The sequence below is a fragment of the Trichosurus vulpecula genome, chromosome 9 (genome assembly GCF_011100635.1).
Source record: "Trichosurus vulpecula isolate mTriVul1 chromosome 9, mTriVul1.pri, whole genome shotgun sequence".
Classification (NCBI taxonomy): domain Eukaryota; kingdom Metazoa; phylum Chordata; class Mammalia; order Diprotodontia; family Phalangeridae; genus Trichosurus; species Trichosurus vulpecula.
In genome coordinates this window covers 77,482,326-77,497,637 of record NC_050581.1, presented here as the reverse complement: position 1 = coordinate 77,497,637, position 15,312 = coordinate 77,482,326, and the positions used below count along the sequence as shown (strand labels likewise).

Below are 15,312 nucleotides of genomic sequence, written 5' to 3'. Positions count from 1 at the left end.
AGATTTCTTAAGAGTCTGGTCAATATGGCAGATTTTTCTTTGGCTGAAAGAAGGCTTGGGTTAGGCAGGACCTCGTATCACTATTTTGAGGTTCCAGCACCCCTAAACCTCAACACAAAGAGATCTAAAAAATGCACTAGTTAGGATCCTGATGGAGAAATCCAAGAAAAAGTCACTTGAGTCATTTTTCCAGCCCATGTTGACACAGAGGGACAGAGAGATCTGTGGACACTGGGGATGGAGTCTGGCCAGGAGCATACCATAGTATGTGCAGAGTACTTCAGTACCCAAGGAGAAGATGCCTATCTGGGCAAGAGGAAGATCCAGATCTATAAGAGGGCATCAAGATATAAACTAGTGCCATCTGACAATTTTGTCTCCCACTACCCAGTCCCAGTAACAAGGTAGACTGAGAATGGGACTTGTGTTCAGGGGTGGCATTCTGGGTTAAGGACTCCTGTAATGTATACTAGAAGTTCAAAAGCTAGTAGCAGTTGTGATGTGGATACAAACAGTACCCTAAAGGTTAATATTAAGGGTTACTTTCCTATGCCCCCTGAGAGGGTTTGAGGCTCATTCTGCAGCCCATTCTGTAACTTGAGATCCTGCAACTTGAGGGTGTCTTAATGCCCTTTACCCCTTATCTTGAAATATCATACAACTTGTACCAAAAGAATTGCCTTTGTCCCTCTTACCCTGTGTTCCCTATCCTGTCATTCATCTTCCTCATCCTGCGTCATGACAATTTTTCCTTGTCTTGCAAGCAACCATCTTCCTCATCTTGTTTGTCCCTAATCTTCAACCCCCATAAGAAACCCAAAAATTACATCATCATCCTGAACATCTCCATATAAGCATAACTCCTTCAAATATTGGGGTCTCATTTAGCTTTCTTGCTAAGGAGGGCCGTGATGCTTTTTCATATAAAATATAAAGCTCCCACTGGCTGAAAGAGAAGGTCTAAGTGAATTCTTTCACACCTGAACTGTTACAGGCCGAATTAGAGCTGAGCCCTGCCCTCCTTGAACCTCCATGCCCAGGGCCTGCTGAGATAAACTCAGGGCTCTGAGATATGGGTGGAGCCAGAAGGAGAGGTCTCATCTTTGTTGCCTCGCTAGCAATTCCAGGTCTTTGCCCGGACCTGCTTGAGCACATGGAACTTCCGGCTCTCTGTCTGGGCTTGCCAGAGCACATGGAACTTCTGGTTCTTTGCCTGGACTACCTGACCGCAGGGAGCTTCGGGTTATTGCGGGAAGAGAAGGGGAGGAGAGTAGGCGGAGTCGGGGCGGTCTTAGTACCCAGGTGTCTTGATTTTACCTGTTCTTTCACCCGCGTAACCAAAGAATATACCTACGTCACTAAAGATATAAAAGTTTGCTGCTATGCTGAATAAATCGGAGTCATTCACCACCTTTCGGCTCCCGCCCCATACATTGTCCGTGAGATCAGGCCCTTTGCTAGTCAAAGGCCTGAGTGTGGGGGGCTAACAGAACAGACCCCCACAATTTGGTTGCAAGGCCAGGGACCCGCAACACTGAACCTGCTCTCCCAACTCTGATCTCAAAATTTTGGTGTGGAAACCCAGGATCCAAATATTAATTAGACTCTGTTGAACTTCTCCTAGCCACTGGGATAACAGGTAAGCACCCTTTTCTTTGTTCTCTTTCCCATACCTTTTCTGCTCCTACTGTCTCCCTGGCTGAGAGACCCCTGGAATACTTAAGACACTGCCAGTGGTGTCCGAAGCCCCATTGACTTCTGGGCAGTCAGTCAGACTGTGGACCTTCATATAAGGGGACACTCTTGCACTGGGTAGGTCACATTTTTCTTCTCTCTCCTCAGTCCTGGGATGCTGGAACGAGCAGCAAGAGGTTGCTGGGAGACTGCTAGGAGGGAAATTCAGGGAGGAGATCTTAAGGAAAAGCACCTAGTTGTAACACTGAAACACAGCCTGAGTTCAATATAATCTTGAAAAGTGATTTGTGAAGGGGATTTCTAAACAAAACAAGCTTAGCAAGAAATTTGGTCTCCAAAACTTAAAGAAAAAGGCATTAAGACACCTCAAGTTACAGGATCTCAAGTTACAGAACGGGCTACAGAATGAGCCTCAAACCCTCTCAGGGGGCATGGGAAAGTAACCCTTAATATTAACCCTTAGGGTATCATTTGTATCCACAACAGTTGTGTGGCTTGGACCCAGGAGCAGAATGGGCTCTCAGCTCCAACTTCTAGCCCAGTCTGAAGCCTGCAGAAGAATAATTGGGGCAGGATTCCCAGAAAGGAAAACTGAAAGGTCTGTCACTAAACTAGCAAAGCTTGCCAACTGGTTAGTAGCTAAGTCTGGCAGTAATCTACTCTTGCTTAGACCTAAACCCAGGAGCTTGTAGAGCTCAGGCCTGGTGGTAGGGGTGTAGAGGGGAGCAAACAGACTTTGCCCTAGATCAGGCCACTCTGGAAGCACAGAAAGCCTGCTTAAACCAGATGACTCAGTGGATAGAGTAATGGGCCTGGAGTCAGAAAGACCTGAGTTCAAATCTAGCCTTGGACACTTATTAGTGGTGTGATCCTGGGCAAGTCACTTAACTTGTTTGCCCCAGTTTTCTCATTTATAAATAATAGCACCTACCTCCCAGGGTTTTTGTGAGGATCAAATAAAATATCTGTAAAATGCTTAGCACAGTGGCCAGCACGTAGTAAGTGCTATATAAACTCTATGTTGTTGTTGTTAAGCTATCCTGAGATCCTAGAACAATACAACATTTAGTTTCCCAAGATAGATGCCACAGGACCAGCTTATACCTTCCTTCCAGAAGTACCCAGAGCTTGGCCCTAACATTCAACTCACTAGACATTTTTTAAGCACCAACTATTTGCCAGGTACTGTACTAAGCCCTTGGGATACAAATAAGCAAAAAGAAAGAGTCCCTGCCCTCAAGGAGCTTGCAATCTAACAATCAATCAATCTAACACAGAGTCCTTAGACAGGAGGTAGGCTAGAAGAATAAGCAAACAAAAGAATCCCATTCAAAAAAAATTAAAAAAAAAACTATTATGGTAACAGGAATGCCTAAGGCAGAAGAGAATGACTTCAAAACAGCCATAAGCAAAGAAAAATATGGCTTGAGGACAAGTGTAAGTAGAATTCCTGGAAGCGATAAACATGCATTAAAAACTGTTATTATAAATGAAATATGAATACTAGAGGAAAAATTGGGAAAGAAATATGAGCTATGGAAGAAAGAATTGGAAAGGGAAGTAATAGTTTGACATAAGAGGTTCAAAACCTTGCCCCAAGCAACAAAATCCCTGAAAACTCGAATGTACCAAAATAAAAACAATGATTCTATAAGACAACAAGAAATATTTAAACAAAGTCAAAGCATATTGCCAAGGAGGTCAATGATAAAAGAAAAGTTTTCTATATACCAAAATATTTATAGCAGCACATTTAGTGGTAGCAAAGAGCTGAAAAAAAGCAGACAGACATCTATTAGAATATGATTAAATAAAGTGTGGTACATGAATGGAATGGGAAATGACTATGCTTTAATTAACAATATAAGTACAGAGAAGCATGGAATTGTTCAGGTCTAGGAGTGCTGGGACCCTGAAATTCAAGGGCAAACGACCCACAGGTCCTGCCTCCAACGAATTCAACTCAAGCCTTCTTTCAACTAGAGATAAGGTTTATTAGAACACTAGTTTGGGGTAGGCGAGATTTTAAGAATCCCAGATATTGGCCAGACTCTTTAAGGAATCTGAGCATTTGTGACGTCTGTATTGACAAGCAGGCCAGATTGAATCTGAGCATTGGCTAGACTCCTAAGAAATTTGAGCAATTTAATGGGGGGCAAGAGGGACCTTATATACAGAAAGAGTGTGGGAAGGCTCTAGGAGTGGCCAAGTAGTCTGGGGTGACTGGGAGGTAACAGAGAAGGACCCAGAAGAGTCAGGTGCACCAGGCAAATGCCAGGGACCTGAGTCACATGGGAAAGTCCAGGGGATTTTTCTTTTTGGGGTCCAGATCCCAAAGACCTGGTCTTTTCCTTTTAGGGGTTCGGATCCCATCCCCATCAGAATGACTTATAGGAAATGATGTAAAGTGAAAAACAAGAAAAACAATAAACATAATGATTATAACAAATCAATGGAAGGAACACCAATAACAAAACAATCAGAACTTATTGCTGTGAAATCATAATGCCCCACCTTGAATGATTTGGCACTTCCCCAGCTTCTTTTCAGAGGCAGGAGACAATGGATATGGAGCACTGCATATGTCAATTTTTTTTCAATCTATATGTCGTTTAGTTTTATTAAACATTCCTTCCCTTTTAAAAAAATTCTTTGTATCCCCAGAGCTGCAAGGTAGTGATGTGACCAGTTTCACTTCAAGAGACTGATTTCAGAGTTATAGCTATAGTTATAAAGGACAGCTCTCTGGAAGGTCATGGAGAGAGCACTACATTGGTAAATACAGCTGATGTAAAAACCAAAATATTTCTAAAATTTTTTTTCAAAATGGAACACAGAAATGGGCTTCCTGAAAAGGTTACTTAGAGAATCATGGGAGTAAGAGTGGAAGATTTTCTTCCAGATCATTATGGGAACAACAGAACAACTGGATATTTTAATACTCTAATTTATGCAGTCAATATATTTTTAATTTATAACAAGGTACTACTGCCTATGCGAAGAAGTTGATAAGGAGATAAGAATCTTAAATGGGAAATAAGGGCATCGGCCAATTTTGATATATTTATGTAATACTACGCATCAGTAATTTTATATTTCATTCTCTTGATTAGTACATGGCATAGTGAAGAGTTAAAACATTTCTGAGCCCAAAGAGCAAAAGTGGTTGCTTCTGTTGTGGGAAAGAGCTGCCCAGGTACCCACAGACTTGATTACCACCAATTGGCTATGAGAAATAATGAAATCTGTTAAAAAGTAGCCCCACATCAGAGCAGATAGAAACAGTTTTAATACAATATCACCTGGTGGCTGAGTTAATTCAAGCCTGGTGACTGAATTCTTACCTATTTGACAGCACACATAAAAAACAATACTACAAAAAATACCACACAGGGACTTACTAATATGTATTTGGCACCTGAGCATGAGGTATGTCACATGTTTCTAACTAATGACCAATATCAAAAATACAATACAATATATACTTGGAGAAGGTATATCCATCACCAATTATAAACAAGACTTTTCACTTTGAGAACACATTTTTATTTTCTTTTTTTTCCCCACTTACTTTATTCTTTCTCATGGTTTTTATTCCTTTTGATCTGTTTCTTCTTCCATAACTGTGATGAACATAGAAATATGTTTTACATGATAGCATCTGTATAAATTATATCAAACTACCTACCGTTTTCAGGAGGGAGGAAGAAAAATTTGGAACTCAAAGTCTTGTAAAAATGAATACTAAAAATTTTCTTGACATGTAATTGTGGGGAAAAAAAATACTATTTAAAGCCAAAAAAAGAAAAAGAAATCATGTATGTGATGCATACAAGGAAGCCTGGAAAGATCTACACAAACTGATGCAGAGGAAAGTCAGCAGAGCCAAGAAAACAAGCTACACAATGACTACACCAATGTCAATGGAAAGAACAAACCACAGAACAATCGAAAGCAAATGTTGGGAAATTGCAAAGATAAGCTCAGCCCCAAAGATGAGATGAGAAGATGCTCCCTCCCTGTTTTCAGATTTTTTTCAATATATTTGATTACCCTTTGCTGATTCTTTTATCTTCATCTTTTATTTTCTTTTAAAACATTCTGTTAGATTGCTCTCTGGGAGGGGTAAAGCACCCATATTATTTGATATAGTTCTAGAAATGCTAGCTTGAGCAATAGACAAGATAAGAAATTGAGAATAAGCATAGGCAAAGAGGAAATAAAATAATCACTTTTGTAGAGGATATGATTTTTAAACCCTAAAGCATTAACTAAAAAATTAATTGAAACAATAACTTCAGTAAAGTAACAGGATATAAAATAAAGGCACAAAAATCATCGATCTTTCTGAATATTGTCAAGAGAGCCCAGAAGGAAGAGCTAGAAAAATAAAATTCCACTCAAAATACCTCTAGGTTGTATAAAATATCTGAGAGTCCCTTTACTAAGACACACTGAAGAATTATATTAATACAACTACAAAACACTCTTTTCAGAAATAAATACAAATAACTGTAAAAACATTAATCATAGTTGGGCCATGCTAATATAATAAAAATGATAATACTACCTAAATTGCTTTACAGATTCAGTGGCATGCTAATTAAACTACCAAAGGGCTATTAAATAGACTAAGGAAAAATAATCTAAAGTTTCATCTAGAAGAACAAAAGTCAAGAGAAATCATGAAAAAAGTGAGTACAGGACAAGATATTCTGTGAAGTCATCCAAGGGTAAGGAGGCAGGTCATCACTGATGGAGAGATGCTTCACGGTGGAGGGGAGGGGGCACTGGAGATTTTGGTTGTTGCTGCTGCTGTTGTTTTTTTAACCTGACCAACTGGTTTATTTATTGATTTTTTAAAGTATATAATCAGTTTAACATAATGGGTATAAAGTTGAACTGCTCGTCTGTGTTGCCCTCCACACTTCTTCCTTCTTTCTGTTCATTCTCTTCCCTGCATTTCATTAAGGCCCTTTACTTTGCTCTTCTTTCTGTCTTTGCCATCATTATCATTAGCCCTCCCATCCCAGCCTCAATTTCCCCCTCCCCTAGGCTCAAATTTGAAGACTCAAGCAAACCAATTCCCCAACTGGCCATGTCACAAAATGCACATCTCATTCTGCCCCTGAGTCCAACATGATTCACCCTGGTTCGTACTTGGCCATGATTTTGATCAGAGTTGTTTTTCTTTGTGATGTCATTGTCTTTGGATCGATGGTTCTTGAGATTCTGCTCCCTTTATTCTGGTTCAATTCACACATCTTCCAAGGTTTTTCTGAATCCATCTCTTTCTTCATTTCTGCAGTCCAGAGACAGGAGGAAAAGGGTTAGTGGTCCTTAAGCCTGGCTGTGTATAAATCAAGGGCTGGGGGCCATGAAAGGGACTGTTCCCAGGGGAATCTGTACCATGCCATATACAGGCAGCTGATGTGTGGTCACTGGATAGGATATGGGGACAGGTACCATATGTGGAACAGAAGAGATGGCAGCAGGACTCCAGGTAGTTGATGTTCTAGTCTTCACCTGCAAAGTTCATTCCCTCTGTTATTTTCTTTTCAGGGGGCTGATTCCATTGTATGTCATATTTTTGGGGGCTTGCTCCGAAGTCAATATTTCCCACGAGTTTAGCAAGGGTCCAGGTCATTCCCCAGGACTGGCCCACTGTGCTGGCTGAGTGCAACCTCTTTGTGCTCCTGAGCAGCTAAGGCTGGTGGGGCTGTGGCAGATATTATCATTTGCTGCTTTGTACTCTGAGCCCAGTGACTTTGTTCCAAATGCAGAGTCAAAATCCACAGCAATTTCTGAAGGACCAGAACCCAAAAGAGCTGATGGAGGGAGCCCTGCTCCCCAGGTTTGGCTTGGGGGCATCCCCATAGCAGTACTAGTGCTCTGTGCAGTGAAAACAAAGGCAAGCTGAAGACCAAAGAGATTGCCAGAGATGTTGGCCAGACTGGTGGGCAGGGGCATCACAGGGGCAAAAAGGTCAGCAGCAGGAGAGGCAGCCATGTTTTTTGCTGCTAAAATCCTTGGAGACTCAGCTGTGGAGGTAGAATTGGGGATCACTGGAATTTCTTTTGAACAGTTTGCTCTGTAAGCCACCAAAGCTCCTTGGTCCTGTAGCCTTCCAAAGAAGCCATGTGTTGTTCCAGTGCCTCAAACAAGTTGCTCAGGGCCTGAGTAAGATAGGGAATATCAACCTGATCCCAACTTGCCCGGCAACTTTCAAGAACTCTGACAATTTGGCCATTCTTCCCAGGAACTTCTTATAACTCTCCAGTCCCTCTTTGCACTGGTTCTTCATGTCAAAGTACTTTTCAAGCAGGTTAATAATCCCTTCATTGTAGGCTGCAAACAGCCTGATGGAATCCTTAAAGAGGTGCATGAAGGCCAAACTGATGACAACATTAGTGAGTTCACTGGGATGAGTATCAAAATCAAGCAGAACATCCAGTTGGTTCTGAATAACTGGGAGGGTTTTTGGGAGCTTGTCAGTATCCATGGCCCTCATGACTCCACCAGGTTGTCCCTTCATTTTGGTGAAGTCAGCTGCTACCAGTTTATACAAAAGGGCTTTCTCATTCAAGTATCTACTATATTGTCTGATGAAGGTAGACATATCACAACCCTGTATGACATTTTTATCCAGGAAGTTGCTTAAATTGAACAGGCTATTTAATGATGCAAGGTACATGATCAGGGCCTTGAAAACAACCACGTAGCTGCTGTTGGCTGTGTGCTCAAGGATTGTGTCAGTCAGCTGTGGTATGCTCATGTTCAGCTCATTTGTGCAATGAATCAGGTAGTCCAGGTGTTTCTGCTTGGGCCCCATTATTTTGTGGGCTCTAGCCTTACAGACGGCTTTGGCCACGGCTGACCCCGTAATGCTGTGCTGTGTGGCCATAATCTGGTTGGTGAGAGACTGGCCCGACACAGTGTCTAGTTGCCCAGCACACACTCAGGGTGTCCCCCCTGGGTGGGGCCCACACATTTTTATTTTCACAGAATAGGAAGAAAATTAATGAAATTTTATCACTGATCACGCCATACTCAGGAGGTAATTAGTAAGGAAAAGAAAACAAATTCCTAAAGAGTTACTATTGCTACCTAGAACTGGAATGTGTTATAGTCTCGTTATTCCCTTTTTAGAACTTCTTATGTCTTTTGTATTTTAACAAAATAAGACTTACTTCTACTTGTTCCCTTGATAGTATTTCAACGCATTTCATCGCTACAAAAAACTTGCTCCTTCAACTATCCCTTTGTTAATAAATGTTTCACAATAAACATTTGTTGATTGGAATCATTAGAAAATCTGAAAGAATTATGAGGTTGAAGTGGTGCTCTGAAGAAAGTGGACAAACTCCAAAGAACTATAATGAAGTACATTTAGCAAAGACTGTGGATGCCAATAAATACTCATATTCCAATGTAAATTGGAGCTTATCATGATAGAAATGAGATACTCAGAAATAAATAAGATACTCAGAAGTAAATTTTTTGTCTCCAGATGACAAAAAAATCTTCAAGATAAATGATCAGATCGTCCCCATGAACTGTAGAATCACTATGCTGGAATGTACATGCCTGCAGAAAGTTGCCTCAAATCAGAAACTGGGCCATCAGAGAAAGCACTGCATATTCTACCACCAATTCAAGTAGAAAATTTGTGATGCTGGCCACGCTTCATATATATTCATCAGTAAACCTGAGTATGCATGAGTGTGAGACTGTGGCTGTAAAAGGATAGCAATGACCATACTGACACTATCACCTTTTAGCCAAATAAGTCTATATTGTTTTTAAACTCAAATCTATATTTATATGCAATTTTGTGTTATATTACTGGCAGTAATTTTTAAGGAGAACGTGAATTACTAGAGTGAAAAGACCGTGCTTGACTGGTATATTATTAAAAAATTTAAAACTACATTTTACTCATGGGTCTGAAAGAGCCATTCTTCTAAGGTTTCTTAGTCTCATTAATAATAGTTAGATGGGTATCACTATTTTTTCTTGAGGAAATAAGATGAAAGGAGTGCTAAGGACTTATTTCTCTGGAGTAGTTAGGGAAGCACAGATGGATGAGAATTTACTCCCTCTCTGAAGATCCGTCTGATTTGCCTATACTTACAAGGCATATTCTCCCTTACTATCCCACAGTTGTCCCTTATAAGACTTCCAGTAGCAAAAGCTGACTCCAAGGAAATGGGAACAGGAAGAGTAATCTCCTCTGAGGAACTTCATTAATAATTATGAGTTTCAAAAAAAAGGAAAAGATTTTTTTTTAAAGAAAAAGCTTCCTTCCTCCCCTTTAGAACCAGTTAAAAAAAAAAAGATGATAAATTGTAAATCAGCCTTTCCTTCTTTTATAAATAATTCAGAAGAGCGAACCAAACACTCTGCTGCCTCAGTGCCTAGAAACTGATTTACTGTTTGGAGACTTCCTTTTAAAAATAATGTGCTCAGGAAGAAAGTTTGAGGTCTATGAACATCTTGTATACAACATATTACAAAACAGCTGGGTTCCACAGCTTCCATTCTCTCCATCTCAAATTTCTCTATAATCTTACCCACCCTCTTTTCCTTCTCTCCTGTCTCAAAAAAGGATCCTTCCTCATTTCCAAGATTAACCTCTCAACCCAAGCTCTTAATCACAACCTCTGTTACTTCCTCTAGGCCTATATTCTATCTTTGTCTACAAACATGATCAAGGCTCTTTTACACTAAAAATAACCTCCCTTGAATTTGCTATCTCCTCGACTTAGCCATTTTATAGTTTCCTACCTTTGCATCTCTATTAATGTCATTCACTTCTGAAATGTATTCTACCCTCCCTCCTCCCCCCTCCAACTAGTTGTGATTTCTCCTTCCTGTAAATTCTCTCAACACTTTATATAACATTTACAACATTTTGCCATTGTACTTGCTTGAAAACATGTATTAACTGCCTGATTATATTGTAAAGTCCTGGCAGGGAGGAACTCTCTTGTTCATTTTTGTAACCCCTATTGTCTACCATAGTTCATTAAACTTAGTAAAACCTCAGTATCTGTTGAGTTAATGAATAAATAAAATGGTATGGAGAAGTGAAGCTTATACCTTCTTCCTGAATATGAAACAAGGAGGGCAACATTGTTGATTAGGTGTTTTCCATTTCCCTTGCATAGAAATGACCAAGATACAGATTGAAACTGTAGAATATGGAATTTGGGTTGAATGTGAGATATTTTCCAAGGCTGCCCTAGGAAATGGAATAAGTTACCCAATTAAATTCAATTAGTTCCACAAACATTTATTAAGCATCTAATGTGTAGAAGACAGGACAGTTAAGGTGGCACAGAGGATAGAGTGTCTGGCCTGGAGTCAGGAAGACTCATCTCCCTAAGTTTGAATCTGGCTTCAGACACTTACTAGCTGTGTGACCCTGGGCAAGTCACTTAACCCTGTTTGCCTCCATTTCCTCATCTGTAAAATGAGCTGGAGAAGAGAATGGCAAACCACTCCAGTATCTTTGCCAAGAAAACCCCCATGGGGTCACAAAGAGTCAGACACATATATGAAAATGACTGAATAACAACAATATATAAGAGACCATATTAAGTGCTACATGTACAAATACAAAAACAAGAGTCTCTGTTCTCAAAGACCTTTACTACTGATGATTTTTTAGTTTTATTTCATGCAAGATCTTGAAAAGCTAAACCAAACCCACGTTTTGCTATTTTTCCAAGTGGAAACATGCCGTTGGAATTGCATCTGTTTAGTAATTCTATTTGGAAGATACAATGTCACAATATATACTGTTGTTATAAATGTAGGGCCCACTGGCATGACCCCTTCACAGAAACAGTGAACATGGATTTTTAAATCATACTCTGATACTTCCTTTAGGTAGTCACCACAGTGAGTAGCATTTGATCTAAGCAGTATATAGTATAGTCCAGGAGGATTTGCTTTGTACTTTTCTTTCACTGAATTATTATTGTCCTCTAAGCCTGAGGAAATGATTCAGAGAAAGACTTACAGAATAATTCAGGGATTCTGGCACAGAAAAGGACTGCCTCTTCTATATCTGGGATCACAATGATCCTCTTTTATTAGAGAAACAGAAGCCAGGATAAAAAGGATGGTGTCTCTCTGTTCTGTTCTCTCTCTTTCTCTTCTCCTATAATGATAAAGTCAAAGAATAAGTTATAAAAAATCAATAATTTCACTAAAGATAATGACAATAAGAAGACAAGTACCAAAATTTGTGGGATGCAACCAATGCAATACTTAGGCAAAAATTTATAACTCTAAATATTTATGTCAATAAGAGAAATGAAGAGCAGATCAATGAATGGGAATGGAATTTAAAAAAAAAAACCTAGAAAAGAACAAATTAAAAGTCTCCAATTAAATACCAAAACAGAAATCTCAAAAATCAAAGGAGAGATTAATAAAACTAAAGTAAAAAACACCCTTTGAATTAATAAATTAGGAGCTAGTCTTATGAAAATATCAATAAAATAGATAAACCATCGGTTAGTATGATTTTTCAAAAGAAGGAAGAAAATTATCAGTACCAAAAATGCAAAGACTGAATACACTATCTATCAAGATGAAATTAAAGCAATTGGAAGATATTTTGCCCAATTATATGCCAATAGAAATGACAATACAAGTGAAATGGATGAATATTTACAAAAATATAAATTGCCCAGAATAACAAGAGGAAAGAGAATATTTAAATAATCTGAACTTAGAAAAATAAATTGAACAAGCCACAAACAAGGTCCTTAAGAAAAAAATTCCCAGAACCAGGCAGATTTACAAGTGAATTATATCAAACATTTAAAGACCAACTAATTCCAATACTATATAAACTATTTGAAAAAACAGGAAAAGAAGAAGCCCTACCAAATTCCACATATATATGGTTTTGATACCCAAACGAGGGAAAACAAAAACATAGAAAGAAAACCATAGACCAATTTCCCTAATGAATATTGATGCAAAAATTTTAAATGAAATATTAGCAAAGAGATTATTGCAATATATCACAAAGACTGCATAATGACCAGGTGGGATTCATACCAGGAATGCAGGGCTGGCTCAATATTAGGAAAACTATAAGCATAACTGACCATATCAATAACAAAAACAACAAATCATATACAATACCCATTCTTATTAAAAACACTGGAATGTTTCTAGATTAGCACAACAGAAATGGAGCTTTTCTTAAAAGGATAAGTAGCATCAAGAGTAACCATTATCTATAATGGGGATAAACTAGCTGCCTTTGCATTTAGATCAAGGGTGAAGGAAGAATGACCATTATCAGCAGTATTATTCAATATTGTACTAGAAATGCTAGCTATAGCAATAAGACAAGAAAAAAACAAAGGACTTGCATGTACAAAAATATTTGTAGCAGTTCTTTTTATAAGGGATACCAACTAGTTGTGGAATGGCCGAACAAGCTGTGGTATATGATGTGATAGAACACTATTGTGTTATAAGAAATGACAAAGGGGATGGCTTCTGGAAAACCTGGGAAGATTTATATGAACTGATTCAAAGTGAAATGGGCAGAAGAACTAAGAGAACACTGTACACTATAACAGCAATATTGTAATGTGAAAGACTTACCTACTTTGATCAATTTGATGAACCAAGACGGTTCCAAGATGAAAATGCTATCTACCTCCAGAGAGAGAACTGATGAACTCTGAGTGCAAATACTTTTTTCGCTTTCTTTATTTTTCTTGCATTTTTTTTATAACATGACTAATATGGAAATATGTTTTGCATGACTTCACATGTATAAATGGTAACATATTGCTTGCCTTTTTAACAGGTGGGGGAGGGATTGGAGAGACTTTTGAACTCAAAATTTTAAAAAAATTAATGCTAAAAATAAATAAGTGAAGAAATTAATTAATTAGTTAATGGTCTGAAAAGTATACATGAACCCTTGGGGTTCATGGCTAATGATCCAAGTACTACCACTGATAGATATAGAGATGATTTGATAGATGGTTACCTTCACTTTTCTTTCTTTTTCCTGAACAATGACACGGATGATGGAGACTGAAGTGCAAAGGAAGCCCAGCATGATCAACAAGGAAAAATTTTCGTCTAACACTGAAACGAATGGGTCCTGAATGTAAGATGGATACGGGAACCTCTTCATAGTAATGGTGATTTTCTCATACTGCTGAGTCATAGAGTCATTCATGTGGTAATACATGATTTCTCTGTTGACAGCATGTTGCAGAGACAGAAACCCTTCTCGGAAATATCCTAAATGAGAAAGCAAAGGATACTAACTAAGCACAACAGATTGAAAAACACTACAGATGAACATCAATTGATGAATTAGGAAAATCAGACCTGCCCACTCACAGAATTAGATGAGTTAAGGCATGAAAGACACTCCCACAGTTCTCAGTCTGAAGGATGGCAGAAAGCTACAGAAGTGGCCACTGGAATAGTTCCTCTTAAATATTCATCCCTACAGGCCTGCTAATTTCAGGGCCTTCTGAAATTTAATCTTCCCTCTAGATACAGTCTGTAAGCAATGAAATGAGTCAATGAAAAGGAGCAATGTCAGTTTCTCCTGATGTTAACAGAATCTACATAAACTGAACTTAATTGAGATGAGGTAATGCAGTAAGACACCATGGAAAAGATTAATTCTGTTGCCACTGAAGAAGTAATTGGCATAATGGTAGCTCCTGAATACAGGGACAAATCTTTAACCAATCATAATAGTAAGCATATCCTGTTAAGTTTCTGCATTTTTCCATATAACCAGAGTCCTAAACCCCAGTGCTATGAGACTCTCATCTCTTTAGTGGCAAAGGGACTCTCTCCTCCCTACAGCTGCATATAGAGAAGGCTGCTGATCTCCACCAATGAGGAGATAGTCCCATACCAAAGCATTTTGGAATTCGGGTTATGCCCATCTCCCTGCTTAACTGTTTTATTTTTTATCGAGAATGTTTAAAAAGTGAATATCAAGAAAATATTTATATTCCCACTAGGTAAAAGGGACTTGGATTAGCAATACTTCACTCCACAAGAGGAAGGAGAGATGGTTGAGGTCCTTTTTCTTTGAAATATAAGAGAGGTACTGAGATCCAGATAATAAAACATTAAAAAATTATCAGGAGCTATTTAAATGTAATATAATGGTAGCTATCTTTATGTGAAATGGAGATAGCATATAGTGTGTGTGTGTGTGTGTGTGTGTGTGTGTGTGTGTGTGTGTGTGAGAGAGAGAGAGAGAGAGAGAGAGAGAGAGAAAGAGAAAGAGAAAGAGAGCGAGCAAGCATATATGCCTATGTCCATGCTGACATTTATATGGTATTTGAAGTTTTGTAAAGCACATTACATGTATTCTCTCACAAGAGACTCATAACAGTTTGAGGTAGGTGCTATTATTTTCCCATTTTACAGATGAAGAAACTGAGACTGACAGGAATCCCAGGCACACTGAGGAGTTAGTAAGTAACTGAGGCAGGATTTGAACCAAGGTCTTCCTGTCTCCAAGTCTAGCACTCTCTCTCTCTCTATACGCATATTTATAGAGAGGCAGTATGGATAGAGCTGGAAAAGGAGCTTCCA

The 15,312-nt window shown here is 38.8% G+C and overlaps 1 protein-coding gene across 1 annotated transcript in view; it reads right to left on the bottom strand.

Moving 5' to 3' along the window:
• Positions 1 to 15,312, bottom strand: part of LOC118832162 (ATP-binding cassette sub-family A member 3-like) — a 259,116-nt gene that overhangs the window by 193,410 nt on the left and 50,394 nt on the right. The window contains exon 6 of the mRNA XM_036739579.1: positions 13,727 to 13,986. Within this exon, the coding sequence (XP_036595474.1) occupies positions 13,727 to 13,986 (260 nt within the window). The remainder of the gene's footprint in view (positions 1 to 13,726; positions 13,987 to 15,312) is intronic.